The following is a 24205-nucleotide window of genomic DNA, read 5'->3' as shown; positions in this document are numbered from 1 at the left end:
TACCCCATCCCCCTTTCTCCCATCCCCGAAAGACTACGTACAAAAATTAAGAAAGAGACTTTCATAGGCAAAAACTTCCGTCCCGGGATCTTTCGTCTTCGCATCCGGGGAATTGTCGCAGCGAAAGCAGCAAAAATGTGTCGATCGATCGCGGAAGATGGACGAAAAAGCGGACAGAGACGAAGCCACAAGGATATGCGCGCGGATTCCGCAGCAACAGAGGGTCGGAAAATTGATGGTTGGGCAGAGTCCAAAAACTTTCCGCTGCAGCTCGGGCTCTGGGATTTCCATTAGTCGCACGAATCGCGACGCGATATTTATTCGGTGGACTCGCGCGCGTTTCCAAATTTCCGCCGGCAAATACGACGACATAGAATAATAGCGGTCTCGATCGTCTGAACGAACGATGCGCTTTTTTTTCTCCTACCCGATGTTTGACGCGCGACTGGGGCGAATTGAACGAATGAGACAAATCTAAAGCGACTTTCTCGCGCGTTGCGGAATAAATTTAATTTAATTTAATATAAATTAAATTATCGAGATAAATTATCGAGCTAAATTAAAATGCGAGGAAATTAGTTTGATAAAGATATAAGACCGCGAAGGCGATGATTGAAACAAATATAATGATTTTTAAAAATCATCAAGTCCAATTATCATAAGGACAAGTAAAAAAAATGACGTAAATATTTGTGCCAAAGTCGATTAAGAAATAATTGCCAAATAAAAAACAATCGAATTTACTCGTATACAGTTGAGAAAAATCAATTTACCAGTATTAGATTGTGATATCGTGAAACTTTTTTCCGAACCCCGTTCCCCGTAATAGAGTAAACTCGCGCGAAAGACGATTAACTAACTGCAGCGTAGCTCGAAAGCATGCGAATGAAGAGCCGGGCTTCCACAAAGGCAAAGAGGCACGTCAGAAAGTGAGGAGGGAAGGAGTGGACGAAAAAGGAGCGAACTTGATTAAAAGCCGATAATGCCTAACCTGAAGCGGCACACGGAATTCGATTTCCCGATTTGCGTTCACGGGCGAACGCTTCGTTTCTTTTCCGACAAGGGCGAAACTCTCGTTGGCCTACCCTGCTCTGCTCATCGCTCGGCTTTTTCTAGAGAGAAAAAAAAATTGCACCGAAAATGCTCTTTGTAAAAAAATATACATTTGCTTTCATATATTTCATTTGCTTGGATAAAAAGTCCGTAAAAGTGTTTGCGAGAAAGGTCAATAAAATAAAATATGTCATAAAATCGCAATCGTGTCAATTTTTTTTAATGATTTTTAATCGACGAAATAATTAGATGCACCGTAACAAAACGGCAAGTTCATATTTCTCATATTTAAATAAAACATTGAAATGTCTGAATACATGTGTAGTCGCAAAAAAATGTTAACATTAATTACGTACTCAACGATTACTTAATATGTCTGTAGATGTATTTGCAGCAACATTTGACATTTATATCAAGATTGACCGATGCAGAAAAAAAAATTGAAAAATTTTTTACTTTTGTCCGATTTGTGTATGGATCGCAACAACAAACTCACCCTTTTCGACTGCAGTATCAGCGTATTTTTTTATCGCCGTAGGGCCATTCTACTCGTGTTTTCATGCGATTAACCACGATTCGCCGTCGTTTAATTCGTTCGACCGACACCGAGTATGTATGTATGTATATCGTCCCGACCGAAACTCGCTCGTGCATAAAGTGCGTGTTAATCGCCATGTATGTACATACATACATACACGTGTTGTGCAGCGAGTGAAAAATTTCGTTGCGATTACCGCGATTATCGCAGATGTATCTCGCGCGCGATTGTCGTCCTCGTTCATCAGGAAAAAAATTGCGCCAATAATATATTTATACACGACACGAACATTAATATCTACGTATATGTTTTTCAAATAAAGACAGATCCTTCTCTCGGAGGAAAACGTACTCGTTGAAAATTTCAGATCCCGAATAAATTAGGTCGAAAAGCCGGCGATGAGAATTTATTAAAATAAGCCACCCTTAATCGTCGTCCACGCGATAAAGGAAAAGGACTATCGGGGTGCGCGATCGTGCGAGGAGCACGCGAGGTTTACCACCCAGCTCAATGGCAAATTGAAATTAAACTCCTCATTTTTCAAGCTCGCACGAAACCGCGACGGCTAAACAGCGGCTGGCTGGCTGACGGGGACGATGTAAATCAACTCGATAATCTTTCACGCGACGCAACAATGACACGCTTATAAACTTTTAATATTGACGCGAGAATTTGATATATATATATATATATATATATATATATATATATTTCACTCGCATTGATAACAAGTTCAGATAGACTCGACGATCACAACTTGTCACTCTTTTAATAAACGGAAAATATTGCATCGGTATAAAAATATTTTTTATTTACTCATATTGTGTGAGTCTGTATTATAGTGGATAAATGGATTTTCATAGTAGATAAATTGGATTTTAAAATTAAAAGACGATGAGGGAGAAAGAGTAGCTAATAGATAATTTTTCTTTTATACGTACATATATGTATAAAGATAAACACGCGTACAAAAAAGTGACGAGATAAAATCTATGGCGAATAAAATGAATACTTATTCGATAATTGCACGTTCGTTCAACTAGGATCCCATTACACTACGGTCATTAGTGATATAGGTTTATGATTACGGCGGCGTTTGCGATTCCGAAACGGCATCGTGATCGAAGGCACTCGTGTTAAGCCGTGTAATATCGGGGAAAAGCGCGAATTGCGAGCGCTACTAAAACGACCGGCGTTTGTTGCCACAGGAAACGGAAATGCAGCGGCAGCAGCGTGATTAAGCACAAAAGCGGCACCCAGGATTCGGGCGTATACGCGTGAGTATTTAATTCCATTTATCGGCTAAATCAATAGCGAATTGTTGTTTCCGACTGGCGGGTCGGTGGTATAAAACGACGTAGCTGCAACAACAACAACAACGCGGATTGAAATGCGCGTATGTGTGTTTGTGTGCGTGTGCGTGTACATACATGTGCATGCTCGTCTAAACGGCAAGCTTAATTAATTGATCGTTCTTAACTGCGAGTAGCCGTACACGGTAATAAGCGTTACGAGCGAGAAGCAGGCAAGCTGCCATGCGAGACATTTAATTAAATATCGATTGACTTATACCTGCCATGTCATCTATTTGTCTCGAGAATAAAGCCTGTTTATGTGTGTGTGTGTAGCGTGTAAAACGTCAGACGCTTAACTTTAATATTATAATGTACAAGAGTTTTCAAAAACTTTCTCTTTTGTAATTTTAAAATTAAAGACTTTTTTCGACCGATCTTAATTTTGTTTTCATTTTATCAAGATTAAAAATTTCTCGAAATATTATTATTCTATTCTTTGTACCATTTGATTAGACAGAAAAATATTCTGTGAGATTAAAGTAAAATTTTCATATGTAAAGATGTGATTATTATTCGATTTGTAATAAACACGATGGATGCCAGAAAAATATGTTAAAAAAAAGTTTTGGTTTGTACATAATTTGATCTGATCAATGAAGCTGAATCTTCTCGAACGGCTGGGATAAAAAGAAAGGTGCTGTCAGCGCATTTTCTATTGGCGATCCACTTTAATAGAGAATGGGATCTTATAATGCCGGCATTGTGAGCCGTAATACTCGCGAGCGTAAAAGCGATATTAACGAAAATTCGTTTGCCCTTCTGAATAGCCAGCATAATATCCTCGCGTTGCTCTTCTACAATAAAAATGTTATTATGCGAAAACAAATAATTCGATTTAATCGTGTGTGTAAACTCTAATTTCATTGTTAATCTTGCGCCTGTCTCGATAAATTAAATAAAAATAATATCCAAAGAATATCCCATTTATTTTCGGCGAGAGTATTTCACAAAATACCTAGCTTCCGTAGCATATCGTTCCGATTTCCGGAAATGCGCCGGCGAAATTTATAGAAAATATTTCTGCCAAAAAACGTCTGTCAAAAAAAAAAAACTTAAAAAAAATAATTTTTTCAATCGTACGCATGTTTTTTCCGCTGCAAAAAATTTAACGTATAAATGCAGATGCGGTTGGATAAAAATTCGGCGGGGAAAAATTTGACGCGCGAAAACTTTTATCTCGAAGAAGACAGGGGAAACTTTCGCGGTCTATTTGATATCTTGTAAGAAATGTCACCGACGAATTCGAAGAATGAGAACGCGAGTTAAACGCGCAGAGATATTGCTCAAGAAAGGCAGACGGAGGCGGGGGAAGTACGAGCGTAACGAAACGCGATTACATAATTAATGAGAATAGTGCGCTTCCGCGGAGGAACTAATTTTGCGAGAAGCACGCGCACGCGCGCGCGCGCGCGCGCGCGTGTGTGTGTGTGTGTGTGTGTGTGTGTGTGTGTGTATGAGAGAAGCGCGACGCTGCAAAGTTTCGACGAGTATGATCCTGGTTTAGGAATCTTGCAGCTATTTAAGTGCCGGAGGCTATATTTATTTTCGCTTAAGCCGCTCGAGGAGCAGCGTGTTTCATTATCCTGGAATGTCGAAGGAGATTGCTAATTACGCAAGTTTTCGAACCAAATTTTGTGAATTGTTAATATGACTTGAAGAATCGAAGATCTATCCGCCAAGCGTTAGAAATTCGCTCTTTCTCGATGTGTCGTCTATCTAAATATTGTCCTGTATCTTTTAATCCTCTTATAAAAATAATACAAATATAAATGTTATTTTATTTATAAAAAATTTAAATGCTAAAGTTGAAAGCAACGATATTTCTGGGAATATAAAAAATTCCGAATAGATTCTCTCTCGTAATTTAGGACGGCGTTTTTGATATTTATTGCTAATCGGCATTTGACTTCCATTTCTTAATAACGCGAAAGGTTTTGCTCCGCCAGACTGGCAAATGACGAAAAAATATTAGCCTCGTAAATTTTCAGAATCGCGTAACGTCATCTGGCATGTAAAATCGATTCGTCGTCTGCATTCGTGTACCATACGCCGAGTGACGAGCATTGTCATTAGTGGCACCATTTGCAGTAAAAGTTTCTTCCCCCTGACATCTTTTTATCCGACTTTTATTCGATGTCCAAGTATCTTACTAATTAATTTTTTATTATTCCTACAGTTATATATATATATATATATATATATATATATATATATATATATATATATTATATTCGACAAATTGTAGATTATTATCATTCTCGCATTTTCAAATTTGTGGAGAATACAGTCCCTTATGTAACCGAAATGAAGATTAACGACAGAAAAAATATGCTTATGTTATATCTTTCTGAAAATTATTTTTTCCAATGACTGCAATAATTCGCGCGAAAATTATTTTTATTCTCATTAATTTAAAATTTGCGTCTGCAATGTGTGGCTCAACATAAAACGCTTTTCTTTAATACATATCGAGAAAGATTGAAATAAAATTGATATACAATTCTTTCGTATAAACAAATGATAACTTTTCTTCTGAAAAACAAAAGTTTAATTTTTCAATTTCCGTTTGCGCAGTTTGCCAGCGGTTTAAAAAAGCTACGATCGGTCAGAGAGAATGTTAAAATAAAAGAATATATTTATATTGTATTTTTTCCTTTTTACTCTCTCTCTCTCTCTCTCCCGATTTGTCGATCTAGAATAACCATGTTCACCGCATGTGCTGAGCATGTGTGTACGAGCACAAATAGAACACACACTTGCATAAAGAGAAATAAACGTTACACGAATGTGTTTATGCATTTATCATATATTATTTCCAAAGATTTATTTATAATAATAATATATCAATAATATATGATCAATTTAATAAATGTATTAATAAAAAAAATAAAAAAAATACATATATAAAACGTTTCGTAAAACACATAATTTGACTATGTGATAAAAATATCGGAAAAGCATAATTTTTTTCTCTTTCCATCTCTCGTCCCATCCTAATCAAACCCTTTAATCTACGTAATATCAAGTTATCCCACGAGACACCGAAAAACAAAACGACAAGGGCACTGATAGAAAAGCACGACGGGGTATCTCGATTACGTGTCACGCGAGATAGAGGGAGAGGAAAAGGGATATAATTACCTGGCTGTGTCGCCGTCTGGAAAGCCCGGCGCGATCAAGGGCAGGAGAGCTTGAGAGCCACCGAATGGAAGAACCGGCCACCGCGCGGAAGGCTGATAGATTAATCGCGAGCACAAAGAGCCGCCGAACAAAATCCATTACCACGGTCCACCTCGTTTCACCTACAAGAATGCGACGTCGCCCGGCATCGAGGATCGTCCAACGAACGAACCACGTGGGTCAAAACCCTTTTGGGGTCTCCCCCATTCTCCCTTTTAGGCCGCCGTGCACGCATTCGCGCGTATAATACGGAAAACTGCGGGATGACGACCCGACAATTCTCGTCGAGGGTTAGATCTCGAGAGGAAGGTTTCGAGAGATTCTCCACCTTTCGTTATCCGCGGCCAGGAATTATAAAAAGCGCGCGACAAACGATGCGAGCCAATTAAGTAAGTCTTGTTGCATGGCAAAATATTCATTTAATTGCTTGTCTATTCATAAATATATTTCTGAGGAATAAATCGCTAAAGGCAATTAGAACTGATTAAAAAAAAATCTAAAAATTTATTGTGAAAAAATGTATAGGAGATAAATCCAACTTAAATCTTTTTATTCATAAATATATATTATATTCTATAATATTCTACAATTTTATAATAATATATTTATGAAGAATACTGCGAATATGGTTACAGTTTATTAAAAATAATACAAAAAGATTAAAAAGTATCGAGTTAGAGAGATCAGTTTTTCAAACATCGAAAATATCGAGTATCATTATGTAATTATATATGCAATGTATCGATTTTTTTTATGTAATAATATAGAACACTTATAATTCGGTCAGTCAATCGTGTCGACTATAAAGCAACGTAAGTGGAGTTTGAAAAAAAATTTCCAAGTAGTAAAAGTCTGACATTTGCGAGACACTCACAAGTAGTAACAGTCTAACATATTATTTGCAAATCGTTTATGTGTAATAAAACGTATATAGGAAGTTTGAGTTTAAACAAATTCGTATATTTTGCAAAACAGCAACCAACAACAATTTTTTAATCGCTTCTCTCTTGCTCGCAAATCTCGTGATATGTCAGTCGGGAAAGTAATTAAATAAATTCAAAATTTTAGTCGTGCGAGAGCATATTTTCTCGCTTCTCCAAAATCTTCCTTCCCGAGATGAATATTTTTATTAATCAAGATCAGTAACGCATTTTATTATATTCGACGCGTTGTTTTTAATCGGCCTCTGCGAATCTAATATTAAACGTGCGAACGTACGAGCGCGCACATGTCTAATCAACGACGAATCCGGATTGGATTGAATATCTCGTAATCAATGTTTTTCCATTTGCGAGTCGTGTGTAGCGTGTCCAATTTTCGGCCGATGAATTATTTATACTCTCCGCTTTTTCGTCATCATAAATAACCAATTAAACGATTTAATGGCAAATACGACGGACGGTCGAGCGGTCATCACGTTAACCGGGATAATCCGATTATTTTCTCCTGAAACCGCGCGATTTCTCTCTTATATAGAATGCTCTTCGGCGGAGGATTTTAAATGCAACCGCGTTATATACCTAAGTTCTCCTTGGGGTAATCTAAACTGGCGTATTAGCGCAGCAATCTGATCGTAATCGCGTAATCGCGATTTAATTCGCGGCACGCGCGCACAATATGCACGCGAGATAATTGTCAAGTTTTTAAGTGCGGTAACTAAGGCGTGAAATGTTATTTTTAGCCAGCCAATTAATCAAGTATTCGGAGAGTAAGAATTTTTGTGCAAAAAAACAAAGAAAGAGAGCTAAGAATCGCAATAAAGAATAATGCAACATTGAACATTGAGTATTGTGTCTCGTTTAAATTTTTTTTATCTCGTCTAAATCGTATTGATAAATGTTACATGTATAACGAAAAAATTCATACATGGAATATAAATTGTCTTTCGGATACACACAACGTTCGGAATAAATTTCGCGAGAGAGCGAAGAGGAAGATTAAAAAGTGAGATTGGCAGATTTCACGGGATAGAAGCGAGAAGTAGAGATATTCGCGAAGCCTCGCGCGAATTTTGGAGTACGAAAAAGAAAAAAAAATCGCCGAGAGAAGGGTTTTATAACCCATGCATGGGCATTATTTCTGGGGGCTGAGAACGAGGGAGAGAAAAGACAGAGCGGAATATTCCGAGACAGACAGCACAAGAATAAAGGGACAAGGAGAAGAAAAGAAAGAAAAAAAAAAAAGAAAAAAAAAGACCGATATCGAGCGCGGTGGAATTTCACGAACGAGCGATCGCAGCTGACGTGAGAAGTGCCGAGGAACTATGCGGAAGGGAAATTCCACCGGAGCAGACAAGGGGGTAGGAAACGAAGAGGGGACGGGGTTAAAAGGGTCGGCAGGGGGGCGACAGAAGAGAATATGTCGAGAGCGGTGCTCTGGAAGGGAGAAAATAAGCGGGCGCCCCCAGCGTGGCTTTTATTGCAAAATTCATGCGAGCGAAGCGCAACGATGAGCGCACGCAATCGCGTCGAAAAATCTATAATACCTACGTACGCGCGTGTTTAATCTGCGGAGAAGGATCTTCTCTCCCGAGCGGGCGCGTAACGGAACGAAAAAATTACACGTCGGCGATATGTAAAAAAAAACCCTTATCTCTCTCGAGATCGATGTATGAACGGTGACAGAATGACATTAATACAAAATTAATACATAAAATATAGCATGTGATGTGCACGTCAATCAGCTTTTTACACGAGTGCGAATTCATGAATTGTCCGAAAGGCTAATTAAATTAATTTTGATAATAGCCAAACGTAAAAGAGGGTATGGTTTTAATCATTTTCGTTTAGCGTTTCACATAGTTTCAAGAGGCAGCGTACGTCTTAATCTCTCTTAAAATCTTAATTTAATCCCATGCTGTTAGTCAGAAGCAATTCTACTTAATTGTCTAATATCGCATCCGCTCGACTTATCCAATTCGATCATATTTACGATAAATACGAGCGATAAGTTTGTAAAGAGAATCGACTAGTTGGAGGTAGAGTAGAATTCGAGCGGGCGGATTAGGAGTCAATATTTTGGCAGGCGAACAGATTCGCTCTTGCAAATTATTTAGCGGTATCGTGTGCGAATCAAACCGGCGCGGCGTAGCTCGTCTACGGGGAATAATCGGCGAGCGTGCAGCCGTACGTGGATAATTCCATAGGAGGATTAACGTGGCGTACGCAGCGATGTAACAGTGCGTGGTGCGTGCACCCGCGCATTCCGCCCCCTTAGATTTCAATTCCGACGCGCGATTGATACAGTTCGCGTAACGCATAATCGGATTGTCGCCGTTCATCAAAAGGTGACAGCACTTTTTCCGCTTTATCGAATCGGTCGTCGCACTTTTGTCAATCGCCAGAGAAATTATTTCACGTTTAACCCTCCGTCAGCAATCTGGGTCTTTTAAGGCACAAATCAATTTTCATCTTTCCCAAATTGCCCTTCAAATTTCGCTTTGTATAAACAATTGGATCTAATACATGGCTTTCAAATTTATTAGATATTATAATAGAGATATTAACAAATAATTCAGAATTTTTTTTAGATTTTTTGAAAGCCTAGAACATAAAAATAATAGGGGGTGAACTTAAAAGACTCAGTTGACTCAGTTTGCTGACGGAGAATTATTGGTCCTTTCTTTTTACATAAGATTAATTGTGCTTAATAATGTCGCGGAGATAATAAATAATTATACACCTGTGCTATTTACTACTTGACTGATATTAAATTATTAAAGATACTAATATTGAAATGGTTAATAGTAAACGTTCAAGTATCTAACGTTACGTACGCGACACGTTTTTTTAAGCACCGGAATGAGTATCGCGTGCGTACAAAACGCGCGTTGATTTATTCAAATTGTTATTTGTCAACGCTGCGCTTTATTTCTTCCTTCTTCTCCTCCCGGCACGCTCGATGAAGCCTCGTCGTTCCCTTCCATGCACATAATAATTCAACGAGCGCGAAGCACTCATTACGCATTGCATGCATTATGAGGCTGTCGATCAAAAGCAGATATCTAGATGGCTAAGCAACGAGAGTGCCTCGCAAATTAACTCGAAGAATAATGAAAACATTCCAAGCGATAAAAATCCTTTTTTAGCAACGATATCGAGTCATATAAATTAATGCATTTTTCATAGGGATTATGTTTTTATTTAATTCTAATTAAAATCTTTTAATCTGCGATTTATGCTCATAGCTCGTTCTCTTCTGTATCTCTCCCTGTATTTTACGCGAATAATTATACGAAATAAATTGCGAAATGTGAAAATGTATCTCCATTATTAAGAAGAAAGATATATGGCAGTTTTCGTCGCGTATTTCAAGTTGAATATTCTTTCCAAGCATTTTATGCTAACAATGAATGAAATTAATTTATATAGTTTCGCTTATTTATTAATTTTTTTCCTACCGACCCTCTATCTCCTTGAGAGTTTGATCAACATCTCGGTACGGTTTCACCTGAATGCCGATCAAAAGAGGCTGTCTCTCACTCTCTTCGCGCCGTCAATTTCCGTCACAATGCGCTGTAGCGAACTTTTGACTGCGGTCATGAAAGGGGGAGCCGAAGCCAAGCGAAGGAAGGTCGTAGAAACTCGCGAACGTCGGCAACGAAATGTCGACGTGCAGATGAGGCGGCGAGCAAAGAGAAAAAAAAAAAAAAAGAAAAGAATAAAAGGAGGGTTCGCAGAAGTGGTTCTCGACGAATCAAAGATTTCCCCCTTCTCTCCCCCTGTTCCTGCCCCCTAGTGCTTTTCAACCCCACTCAGTGTATACTTGTTACTAGGATTGTACGCGCAGCGTGCGATATAGCGACATTCAAAGATGTATCCATGTCTCTCTCCCCCAGTAATTTTCAATAGACATTTTTATTCCATTAAATAAACAACTTTCGAAGAACGACGTAAACGATAGTATCTTAATCGAATGTTTCTTTTCTGCAGAGTGTATCGATTTTTCGCCATTTCAAAGGAAGATACCCGATGATGTCATCATGCCTGCGACCCACAAACTCCGGTATGCCGAGTATACTCAAATCGAAATACATTGCACAGACTCTCGATTTATATTTCAACCGTTCTATTTTCTGAAAGGCTAAAAAGTTTACTGGAATTGACAGAATAGTACCATTCATATGAAAATCTTATACGAGTTCTTATACAAATTCTTTTCACAATTCACTTTTCTTCTTAATTTAGTTTTCGTCAGTTTTAAAACACACAAATTAACTTTCTTTCTTTTTTTATCAAAAAAGTATACTTTTTGTTATATTAAGATGTAAGATGTATTTTAAAGTTAATTTATTGTACTTGTAGTAAAATTCGCGTGCATGTCAATCAAATATACCGTTGAGGCAAAGTATATGTTTTTCCCTTTTACCAAGGTCTAAAATTTATCTATCATTTTCCGCTTTCCCGACTTGCCAAAGGGAGATTATATCGAAGCCAAGCCAAGCCGAGCTATCAGGTTTTCCGCCGAGAGGAAAGATAAATAAGACAGATCCTTCTTATTCTTTCTCTTGATTGCGGCATAAGCAAACTTCTTTAAACTTTTCGACTCTGAGAAAAGGTATAGTAAAAGCGGAAAAGCGAAAGAGGGCGAATCTGCGCGGACGAGAGCGTCGTCGAAAGTTCACAGAGAAAAAGAGAGAAGAGACAGATTGGATTGGCATTGCAATTTCCATTCTAAAACTCTGTGGATCCATGCACATCAAGAGTCGATCAAAAAGGAGGCTAAGTCTAGAAAATTGAATGTCTAGAAAACAGAATAATATCACAGATTTGTTAAATATGGAGAAAAGTTTAGTTTACAGCGGTGATTGTTACGTTTCTAAAAAATTGTGATAACATTTCTAAAAAAAAAAAATATTTTTTAAAAACTAATTAATCACATCATTAATATCTACATTATTTTGTCGCTTTTCAATTTTTAAAAGAATTTAGTAGTTATATCTTTTAGGGTCTGTTTAAGTTGAATTTAATAATGTATATATGACATATTTTTGAAAATTAATTAGTTTATTAGATCACAATAAATAAAAGTAGAAGATTCACGCTTGATTGCAAGGTAGATTTTCCACCGCAATCTATCTCTATTTTAGGCTATTTTAGAACTGTTACGCAAGGGAGAGTTACTTTAACCGCACTTTGGCCAGACAGAAAAGAATGTATTACCTTCCCACCGACTAAAATATTGAAACCGCCCAAGGTCAAGAAGCTTGCCAAAATCGACACGTGTACAGTTCACGGTTTCGCTTTTGGAGGTAATCGAAGTTTGATTGTACCTAGAGAAATCAGTGACGAAGCCCGACGACCGATCGGACACTACATCTAACATCTCGAAAAGCTTCTCCATCGTATCGAAGTTGTCTGACAATTTGCTACATCTTTCGCGTCAAAATCGAGAGAGAGAGAGAGAGAGAGAGAGAGAGAGAGAGAGAGAGAGAGAGAGAGGAGAGAGAGAGAGAGAGAGGAGAGAAAGAACCTCTTGCACCTTTGTCGAGGGCAAAATCGAAGCGAGGAGTAAACTCGCTCGAAAGAGGACTTGGAGTTGGACGAGCGCTCCGCTCGACAGAAGCGAGTTAAGTAGTAATGCTCAACGACTGATCGAACGGCTCGCCTCGAGCGTTATCCGCGATGGCACTTGGCCCGAGAGTACCCGATGCAAGGACCGGGCGACTCTATTCACAACAGGAGACGAACGACCGGATAAACGAGGTCGAACTCTTTTATTATCCTCGAACATTAGCTATCGGCAAAGCGAATTAAATCGTCAAAAGTAGAGACGATAAAACCGAAGTTATCGGATTTATTTTATAATTCCTGAGCAAGGCACACCGTTTTGAAAAAAGTGAAGAAAAATAAGAAATATATACATAAATAATAAAGATAATAAATAATAATAAATAATAAATAATAATAATAATAATAAATAATAATAATAAATAATAATAATAAATAATAATAAAGAAATATATACATTATATGTATATGCGCAATTTACATATTACGAAATAAAAAATGATTAGATGAAGAAATGGTTATTATTTAAAAGACTATTAATAGATATCAGATTGTTTAATCAAACTTAATAAACTCCGCTTCGCGGAGTTGTGAGACAATATACTCTCGCGCTTTAACAGGCTTTTTTTTACGCGCAACGTGTCGGGTGTTTTATATAACGCGCGTTTCTTATTGTTATTACATTCAAAAGTTGACGGTACAATGCAAAGTCGGCGAACAATGCCGGGTGCAGGCGAGCGATCTCAAAAGAACGGCACTGCGTTTGGCCTCATTGTCGCGGTGTCACGCGACTATTCTTGAATGGACGAAGTTGCAGCCGCGTCTCTGATGGAGTTTCTTGCCCGCAATAGATTTTGTGGGCGCGCCACGTCGCGTCGCCGCGTGTATATCTCGGCTCGACTACTGAAATGAATTTCTATCCGATTCCTAAGCAGAGATTACGCCTCAACATCCAAGTAATTTGCCGCTCAAAGCTCTCTCTCTCTCCCTTCCTTCTCATCCGCCCGAGTCTCATCACGGAGCGCATCTTTGCAATTGCACAAACATTAATCAACGAGTGATCAATTTTAGACAGACATCTGTGTAACTTTGTTTCAAACTGGATCAAAGTTTAAAATGACAGATCAGATACCTTTCAAATTTTATTTTTTAAATCCTCGCGTTATTTTAAATAGAAAACTTAAGTGTTTCGAGGGTGTTTACGATTTTTCTTTGTAATGTACGATATGAATTTTTTCTATATAATTGAGCAACCTGTGTTTCAATTTTTCAGAATTATTAAAAGCATTTCACTAAAGAATGAAAATTCTGCGGAATATTTTCTGCTGATACATAAATTAATATAAATTCGCAAATAAAAGGAACACGATGTACAAAGAGCGGTGGCGCGCACCGTAACTCCCGTAACTAACATTGACGCACGGTGAGATTTCTCATTAACGGGACTAATTGATATTTGGCTGGCGTGCTGACCAGAGGCATGTGGCATGCGTTTACCTGTCGCCAGCGCCGCTTGTCCACGGTTACCCGCGTATTGTAATCCTCTCCGATGGAGAGAGGAGAGGTTTCTGCAGAAGCATTCCTGCGGGGGTTCAATTAGAGGGTTCAGCTCGTTACACGTGGACATGTAGCAGAGGCGAAAATCAAACCCAAGGCGCCGACGGTCTCGCTGGCTTGGATTGCGTTGCCCGTTATAATTACGTGACATCTCTCGCCGATTCGTGTTCGCGAAAATGAGACGACGAGAGATTTGCGCGCGAACCTCGAAAAATACAGAAATCTCTTCTCGTTATGATTTTCAGATAATAAGAGTTTGGAAATGATAAAATACAAAAGTTTTTTTTTTCAAACTTTTCCCCCTCGCTTTTTTTCTCGCAAACTTTCCCTCTTCCTTCGGTCTTCGCAAAGTTTGAACTTGCAATAACGATTCCAGAAGAGCATACGAAAATTGAGAGCAAATAAAAAATTACTTCGGTACATTTTACATTATCTTCTTTATGAAAATTTTGGTACTTGTGCGCATTCATAATTTTTCTCGCAGCCACAAATTACAGAAATAGTTCGCAGATTTTTTTTTATTACAATTTCTACAATTACATTTTCTCTATTTTCGTTCACGAGGAAAAAAAACGATTCTACTACTTATTGTTTTATGATTTGAATATGCCGAATAAAAAAGGTCTGAATATTAGTTGCCGGCACTCCCCGCCGATCATTGATCCAGTAGTCAAAGTTGTCATATTCGATTAATGGCGGCACAGGCGACGGGAGAGCAATCTGGAAAGTTCGACGCGCGCCGGGCTTTCGAGCTTAATCTACGGCCGAGTCAAATATTGGACTTTCGCGTGCGCCAGGAACAGCGAGGTTTATTGAATTCCGTATTGTTTACACCGCGCGCGAGTCCGCGGACGTCGTTTAATTGACGTTTTGTCACGTCGCGGAAAATTGCCGCTCGCGCGAGTCATACCGCCGCGAGTTTTGAGACCAAGAAACTTAATTTACCGTGAATTTCCTAAAGTATGGAGCAAACGGAATCGGACGGCTTGCGACGTCGCGAAAAACACTGTCAAAGTAGTCGGATACTTTCTGTCTTTCTTTCTTCTTTTTTTTTTTAAGGAGATAGGGTGGGCAAAATTCGTTACCGCTCGCAACTGCAATTTCTTCGAGAGAGACGAGATAATCGCAATTAAATTGCGGCGCTCCCAACAATACGGCTCTAATAATAATTATACTTATTTAAAACAAATGTACAATTAATTGATGCGAATGAATTAATTATCTCAAAAATAAAAATAAACTTTTTCCGTACATTTGTCATTTCAAAAATACCTCACGGTTATAATTTAAAACAGATTTAAAAGTTTTCACGTTGATTAAATTGATTAGCGTAATAGCGACATTTTTTTTCATTTGACTGCTGTTTCACGTTTATTGATTAATGGTGATATGTGATTAATATCGTAATAAATATCTCTCTTTAATTGAAGATCAGTTTTCCTGTCCGCGATAGAATTTGATACACGCTACTTTCTTGTCGCGAATAACCGGTTCAAATGTATATTTGATAGATCCGCCGTGTCATCGTCGACGATATCGATCGCCTTACGTCGTATCAGCGAGTATTAAGAGCAGGAACATCCTGGGGGATGAAGGATGCGCAGGAGAAGAGAAACGCACGATCGCGCGAAAGACCTCGTCACCGGAAACGAGGGCGAGACCACGATGCCGAGAGAAAGACGAGGGAGAATAAATTCGCGCTACACAAGGAACGACAATCCCGGAAATGCCTTTGCAAATCAGAGCGAGGGTTGCCCGCCCGCGCATCAATTCAAAAGAACCGTCTTTTTTCCCGCACCTTCCTTCATCTCTATCGTTTTTTTTTTTTCTTATTCCTTCATCTCCCTTTTTCGCGTTTGTTTGGTCCTTCGGTTTGTCCCATCTTCCTCTCTCTCTCTCTCCTAGGCCGTGCAATTCCATCGGCGCTGAGTTGCGTTTTCTAGGACGAAAAGGGAGGGAAGGAAAGAGGGAGGTCGCGCGGTAACGCGGGAAAATCCTTTGAAGAACGTCTTCGGTCCTCGTACGACGCGATACTACTTGTAAAGTAGAGCGTGTATAAAATATATAAGAAAGGGAAGGAGGACGCGTAATTTCGAGAGAGAGCAAGATTTGGAAAGGTTCGTTATATTATACGCGACAAAGAAAATGCAGTGCACTCTTGAAGCCAAAGGGGGAGAGCGAGAGAGATTGATTCTCAAATTCGATTTAATTATGGAGTATCCGATTACTCTTTTTTCGCGAATATGCACGTATATATGATCTCTACTGTTACGTGTGCGAAAGAATGAACTCGATCGAAAGAAGAAGAGACTCTTTGTAAAAGATCCATCGTAATCTCGGCGGCGTCTCCTATTTGAAGGCACGTATCGCTATATAAAAGATATTTGCGGGTTCTTCTTCAAGAGTAGCGGAGCTAGCAGAAAGAAGAGAACGAATTTGTTCCAATCGTATAAATCCGTATAGGAAAGGTTATTATTCTGAACACTAGCGGATCCTGACGTCGATAATGGGGGGGGGGAGGTTGCAAAATTATTTTATTTAATATTTTTGGTTTCATGATTAGCTTTTATTCCAGGATCAACGACGTCGATAGCTCTTTAATGTTTGTTTTTCTTTATTTATATTTTTTAAACAAATTCAGCAAAACTGTTTCTTTTAATTTGCAAGGGGGGGGGGGGTTTAACCCTAAAACCCTCCTCCAGGATCCGCCAGTGATTCTGAATATAATTGATAGTATAGCAATGCACAAGTCTCAAATAAATACATAGACTTGATATACAACGCGCGCACATTTTAAACGGGCTATATTTTAAAAATTATTTTCACTTAAAAAATTACTATATCCATACGAAATAATATATTATTTTTTTAAAATAACGATGACGTATGAAATTTACTATGCACATTTTTAAACAAATATATTTTCAAAAGTAATTTATCCTACAATGTTTATTTCGCTATAAATGACATTTTAATTATTAAAATCTTCCATTGATTGCAAATTATAATTGAAACAAAATACATAATCGCTTGATATACTATATTATTATTATCGTGTCAATTCGATAAAACATTCCAGGGTGAAAAACACACATACATTTAGATTATCTCGTGTTCTATTTGCAGTAGAACTGCACTCAATTCGACATGTTCGTGTTAGAAAGACCGGTAAAGGACGTATAAAAAGAACGAATAATAGCTAACCGCGTTAAAATGCGGATATATCTATTTTGTTTACCGCTGCAATCAATAAAACGCATTAAAGCGCCTTATCGTTCGCGAGCACCGCGGCGGATAGGACGACGACGACGACGACGACGCCATCGTCGTCGGCTGGTTACGGTACAGAAAATCCGGTAACGAAGTCGTTTCTTCGCGGATTACGAAGCGGATATGCTTCAGTGCCTTTTGTGTAGCGAAAGGGAAGGAAACGAAAGGGAGGAGACGGAACGACGACTAAAAGGAACCATCGGGTCGCGTGGATTTACTTATTTCTCAGTCGCTGAATATCTTCCTCTTCTCTCTCCTCCCTCTCTCTTTCGCTCTCATTCTTTTCAGTCTGCGGATTATGTTTTCGTCGGGTTCAAGTGGCCGTTTATCGATTCTCGAAAGCGACGAAAAAGTGTCACCTCAAGCACAATTCTGCTTGATCAGCGTGTGTATCTGTCGCTGGGAAAACAATGTTCTTTGAGGATTATTCCGTCACGTCGAACACCGTAACGCGACGACACGCGGACGAACGACGAGGGTATTAAATTAAATGGAGGGTCGTAATTTGTCCTGCCGCGTGGACAAAGCGAATAGACATTGTTTGAAGCGAGATTATAAGCGGCGAGGCGCCATTAAATTGTTAATGAGAATTTTCGCATAAGGCGGAATATGTGTCAAGCGTGAAGCACACGCGCACTGTCTCTTCTCTCTCTCTCTCTCTCTCGTCCTGTAAATTCCGCGAAAATTTCAACAATGCGCCCTGGAAGATATTTCCGGGTCTCTATATCTTACGGCTACGCTTTATGTAGCGTAGTGGCAAAAAGAGTTTTTCGCGCTATTAGCGAAGGCACGTACGATCCTTTCGAGCACGTACACGCCGTGACACTCGCGAAAACCACGATGTAATTATATAAAAATTGTTCAAAAATAATGTCGCGCAACAGTCTGAGAGAAAAATCCATATACTGCGAGAGAGATTGACCGAGAGGTTGATTCAAGTTGAACGAGAGAATCTATTTAAAGTGTGAATATAAATCTGTATTTCAAAGTAAAATATTTTTATAAAGTGTACATATATGTATTATACCAAAGTAATCAATTTTCAAGACGCGATAATTCTCTATGTAAAAGACAAAGTTACTAATTTGAGTTGCAAAGATGAAAAAGTAAATCATGACCCAATTTCGAAATAAGCAGTCTCGACTTTTCGAGAGACTTCGTCGCGACTTTCAACTCTTCGAGTCTGCTCTCGTAGCTGGCAAAGAAGAAAGTATCACGTCTGAATTATATCTTAAAAATGTCAAGAGCACGAGACGCAATCTGTCTGGAAAGCATTGGGACGAGAGCTAGGATTTTTGAGACTTGTAAAAAATGTATCGTAAATTCTCCACCACCGACACAGAATACAAAACGTAACTGTATACTGTGAAAGCTTCCCGGATATACGGTTACATAAAAGAACTCGCAAAACTGCAATCGTAGAGAAGCGATCGAAAATCTCACGCGGATTTATAGGACTCGTAGTTTATTTAATTTTAGATTCGCCCCGTTAATATTGTACATACTTTATCGTACTTGATTATTTCCTTGCACGCAGCTTCGTTTTAAGTTTATTTTAATTCTCAGACATACAAGATACTTTGCTCGACGTGACGTTTTAAAAATTTCGCGTTTCGCAAACATGTTTAATAAATCGCTTTAGAGATTTACACAAAAGTGTGTGCATCGCAGGATGCTTCAGAGACTCGTTTCTTGAACGGATGACGGATCAACACGCCCCAATTGCGAGCTATATCCCGCGCCCGCGTCTTCTCGGCTCAACTCCTCCAACGGAACACGCACAAGGAGAAAATATCATGTCAGGATTATGTCTTAAAAACGTCAGATGCACGATGCTTACCCGAGAAGAAGCTGTAGACGCGTCTCGCGCGCGCCAGGGTGGCTCGGGGGACGGATATGAATTTCTGGAAAGGTTTGCTTAAGCAAATTGCGAAATGTAGTCTGCTAACGGATGGGAGGAGAAAAAGAGAGGGAGGAAAAAAAAAAGAGATCCTCTCGCCAAGAGAGAAAGAACGGGACGGCGAGTTCCAGGATATTGTACGCCTTCGTTTCGCAGATATTCGGACCACCGTCCCCTGTCGACGTTTCTCGCGTCTGGGGAAACCTTCACCGACGACGAGAGAAAAACGAATTTTAGCGAAAACGTCGGCCGCGAATGAAATATCGTCGCTCGGCTTGAATAGAATGTTTGTCCGGAATCGTGATTAGCTTCTCGACGATTTGGAGATACATGTTGAGTCTCGAAAATTTAGAAAAAGTCTCTACGTGCTTTTTTTTTAAGAACGACTGCTTATTTGTTCAAATAATAATATTCAAGCGGGATTTCATTTAATTAATTTTCGCAGTGATTTATTTCTGCGTAATTCACAAGGCTTTCATCATAAATTTGACGGAAATACATTTACTTCTCAATAAAGTTTTCGATAAATCATAACGAAAATTGTACTCGTACGCGCTCTTTCTCTCTCCCTCGCTCTCTGAAAACCAAACAAACGCTAATAAATTGCGACTGAATACGAAATCCCTCGCCAATAATGTTATTTCCGTAAACGAATAGTCAGTTCAGCGGAACGATTGTTGCAGTCAACGGATTACGTGGCAAAACACGGTTTCACCAAGGGTATAATTTTCTAAATGTACTCTACTAACTCGCTATAATGATACTCCGGCGTTTGATGTTTTCCGCGATCCACGATGAATTATAAACGAGGATACACGCTCCCGCAGTAACGTGAACGTCGAAATAAATACACGATAATCGCTGTAAATCTGTCCACGCGCGCAACTACGGCGGAATATAGTACATATATACCGGAGGCTATCATAAATGCAACTTTTTGCTCTTTGAGTGCCCTGATGGTCAATACGATCATCAATATGCAACTCGCTCGCTGGAAATTGCGCCGCTCGCGCGAGATTATGTTATACTTCTGATTATGGCGCCGGTAAACCATTCTCGAAATGGAAACCAATTAATTCGTTAAATATCTACGATAATCCAATCGCGCTTTCGCATAAACTCAATTGTCATGGTTGAAAAGTATCGAATAAAATCGAATTATGAAAAGTATTCTCCGCGAGTTGAAAAAATTATTTCCAAAAAATATACAAGAAGATACAATTGTGTCGGAATACATGTATCGAGGATTATTTTGTATTTATAATAAAAGGTAGTTGGATTATTTGCTGAAATTAACATGGCGAGGGAAAACTTCATTTCGCTTACGTTTAATAAACGCTCGGATGGATGATGAGCAAGTTACATCGGGAGATTCCCAAAGCAAGTTTTCTGTCTAAGTAACTCCTCCGTTCCGGCAACGACGACACAAGGCATTATTGAAATTCCATATTTAACAAGGACGAGGACCGGCGTGGCGCGGAATTAAAGCGAATTTAACGAGCATCCTTGACTGGCAATTAAGTGCAATTGGCCTCCGCCCGTCGTCGTGCGCGACTAATCCATCGGAGGGATGCCGGATTAGACGAACGTGGTACGTTCGGAGGATTGTGCGGAATTGTGCGCGCAATTTTCAGGCACACGGGGCGCGATAACGTCAGATTCAATTTGCGACGCGAATTCGAAACGTCGTTAGCCGCCCCGTCGTCGTCGCTGCTGCTCATTTTGCAACGCGTAACTCGATTTGTCTTTCATCGTGTGTGTAACTGACGTATCGGGCTCGTAGATTCGAGCGAATTATCGCATGACGTATTAATTTTCGTTCGATTAGTCTTCTGCCGGACTGATGTGCGATGTGCGATTTTTCGAACCCCCCCGTCGCCCCGTTGTCATCACCAGTTACGGAGAAACATCGATTATTGCGCCACATGTTTTGGATTTTCCACGCGAAATTGAAAAGAGCTGAGTTTAATATCGCAAATTCAACTTCCGAAATCAACTATTCGAATTTAAACCGGGAATTAAAACTGCGATACCTTTGTGTTGCTACGAATATACGGAAAAATTTAGACAGAGAGAGAATGCGTGTTCGTTGCAGAGGTAATATATAAGTTGAGGTAGAAATTTGCGACAGCAAACTGCGATTGCGACTTTATTTATTTATTTATTTTTTTTCAAAAGAGTAACGAACGGGAAATAAGCTCGACAAAAATTTAATGCATTTTTGTACGTGAAAAATTAAAAACAACGTCGCGAGCCCTGCAGAGAAATCGCCATAACGGCGAAGAGTCAACAAAAACAATGCTCTTTTATTGCCGCGAAAGTTTGGTCGCATTATCAGAAACGTTTGGTCGTGACAAGTTGCCCGCCAACAAAAAGGGGAAATGTCTCGTACTACAAACGAGACAAACTAGATTTTCTCGCCGAATTACAACGACGCGTGTGTACGATATAAAAATTTCGGTGAGGAGAAACTCGTTCGTCACGCAAGGCCATAAATAATCGATGAACGAGATCACGAACAAAATGTGCATCGATTCAGCACATTTCCCTCCTCTCGATTCTACAGAATAACGCCAATTTTTCGATGCGCGAGGATACGGCCGGTTAATTAAATTAGTCAGAGGTCTCGACGCTGTGTGTATATATCCCGTCGTTCACACATTCAACTGTGTAACAAGCATAAACATATCATCCGAATTCATTGCATTTGTTTGCAACATTTTTTTTTAAACACTAGAGTTCGATGGAAATGAAACTCAAAGCGAGGAACATCGTTTGCAAAATGGTAAATTGAATTTCGCATTTCAACAGTGAAGTGAAATAATTAACACAGTTCAACTTTTAAGTTAATTGAATAAATCTTGAAAAATGAACAGCTTTGAAACACGTCGAAATGTAGAAATCTTGTAATTTTGCAATATATATATTTTTTTTAATTCTAAATTTCGTGTTTAATATTTTTATATATAAAATATTGTATAATATTAAAGACTCGTAAATATAATTTTTATTTTTACATTTTCCGTATTTAATTGTATAAATACGTAATTTTGCACATGTGAATTTAGCAGATAATAAATAAATAAAATCAATTATGATCGTATTATTACGGTAAACAGATCTTTAACGATATTCTTGTAACGAAGCGAATCTCGGCGAGCATCGAAATCAATGCTCCTTTGCATCTCGATTATAAACCGTCGCAAGTATACAATGTCGGAAATTACTGCCCTGAACAGCTAAGCAGCGGAGAATAGCGGACGATTGCTCTGTAATTAGGCGAACACGAGAAGATTTCAATTGTAGACTGCGCTTCCGCTTATCAAGCGCGTCAGGGGCGGCATAAGCAAACCTAGTGCTTATCAAGAACGGCGACTAATACAATAGATTGTTTAAAAAAAATAATTTAAACAAAAACCTGACAATTCAATTCGTTTGACTGTCAGAAATGAATCGACGATCCCTGCGAAACTTCTTTGGCGTATCTTCCAAAAAATCCTCCGATCTCTTTTTAATTAATCAGTCTCCATCATCGTTGCGAAATTTTGAAAGGAAAAATATATGACGTGACGGCAAACGACTTTTTTATTACACCGCGCGTAAATGGAAGAGTTCTCTTATTACAATGGCCAACCATTAAATCAGTAAAGTTCATAGACTCTCGCGAGGGACGACGAAAGTTCCGCGGCTAATGACGCGGGACTTTTAAAACGATCGGACTTTGCGCGCCAAGTATGAAGTATTGGTATAAAATTTAGTCGCTCGTATATATTCCGCGAAAACTTTCGCGAACATAAATACTCCGCGCCAAAGGTACATGTTAAAGAATAATCTCATGGATAAAAGAAGCTATCAATAAAGGCTTCATTCTCCATTCTCCACTTTCCCTCTTCTTAACTTTACGAATCATTTAAATTAGGATACTTGTTCAGACTCAATCATTATCAGTCAACCATTATTCGATCGCTTTTCGCGAAAAAGAGACGCTGCACAAATATTAAATGTCTACGTCATGTAGAAAAAAATATTTCACAGCAAACAGGTTGCACGAAGAAAGAAAATAACGAAAGAAGGATATAAACGTGCAGACTTACCTGGAAGTCGAACTTGCTGAACTCCTGCTGGGCGTCGATGTCGGCGTTTCGCGGGGCGATTAGAGGACAGGTGGCGAGCGACACTCGAGCGTCCGGCAACTCGCTGTAATCCGGGGTGACGGAGGTCAAGCTGCTGCGGTCGTATCTGAGCTCCTCGTTTAGGATGGCAGCGGCGGCGGGATGACCCGACGATGACGACGACGACGACGGACCTGGCGCCTGGATCTGGCTGACGTAATATAGGCACAGCAGGAGCGACAGCACCACGACGCCGAGAACGAACACGCGACCGGAACCGCGACGTAGTATTCTGTACATGATTCGATCGACTCGGAGATGCGACTACTCGCGTACTTGGTAGGCTCCGCGTTCGTAAATCACGTGGATTCATCTAGGGATGCATCATCAGCAACGACGACGATCCACGATCGAGCCTTGCCTTCGTCCTTCGTCAACTCCATGGAACGTCGCGGCAGAACAGAGGTGACCTTTTTGAAACAGAGAGAAAAGATTTTCCTTTCAATATTTATTTACATTTGCCGAATTTATATGTAAATAAGACTGAAAATTAAATAATATTGAAAATTAAATGATTATCTTAATTTCGAACGAAATTTCGATATTAATATATTTTGTGGGAAAATAATTTTGTAGATAAATGCACATGTTCTCGCGAATATGTAAATTTATAAGCTTGTAATGATAATACATAGAGCGGGCGTCGTGCCGAAACACGGGAAACGCGGTGA

At 39.2% G+C, this 24205-nt stretch overlaps 2 protein-coding genes across 4 annotated transcripts in view; one reads left to right on the top strand and one right to left on the bottom strand.

The window, feature by feature from the left end:
• The window catches only part of LOC145946365 (uncharacterized), a 62152-nt gene extending 61683 nt beyond the window's left edge, over positions 1-469 (top strand). For both annotated transcript variants that reach the window (XM_083056001.1, XM_083056002.1), the window contains exon 4: positions 68-469. In XM_083056001.1, coding sequence (XP_082912127.1) covers positions 68-379 — 312 coding nt within the window. In that variant the 3' untranslated portion in view covers positions 380-469. The remainder of the gene's footprint in view (positions 1-67) is intronic.
• Alpha-man-iib (alpha-Mannosidase class II b) overlaps positions 1-23941 on the bottom strand; it is a 68994-nt gene extending 45053 nt beyond the window's left edge. For both annotated transcript variants that reach the window (XR_014427037.1, XM_083055945.1), the window contains exon 1: positions 23457-23941. Coding sequence is in view for 1 of the 2 variants with exons in the window: in XM_083055945.1 (XP_082912071.1) it covers positions 23457-23774 (318 nt within the window). In the remaining variant the exon portion in view is untranslated. The remainder of the gene's footprint in view (positions 1-23456) is intronic.
• Positions 23942-24205: the final 264 nt, after the last annotated feature.

The sequence above is a fragment of the Prenolepis imparis genome, unplaced genomic scaffold, assembly GCF_030444845.1.
Source record: "Prenolepis imparis isolate NDT839.2.m4 unplaced genomic scaffold, iyPreImpa1.0 SCAF_15, whole genome shotgun sequence".
NCBI lineage: Eukaryota > Metazoa > Arthropoda > Insecta > Hymenoptera > Formicidae > Prenolepis > Prenolepis imparis.
Note: the sequence above shows the minus strand (reverse complement) of the source record. Positions and strands in the feature narration are given on the sequence as shown.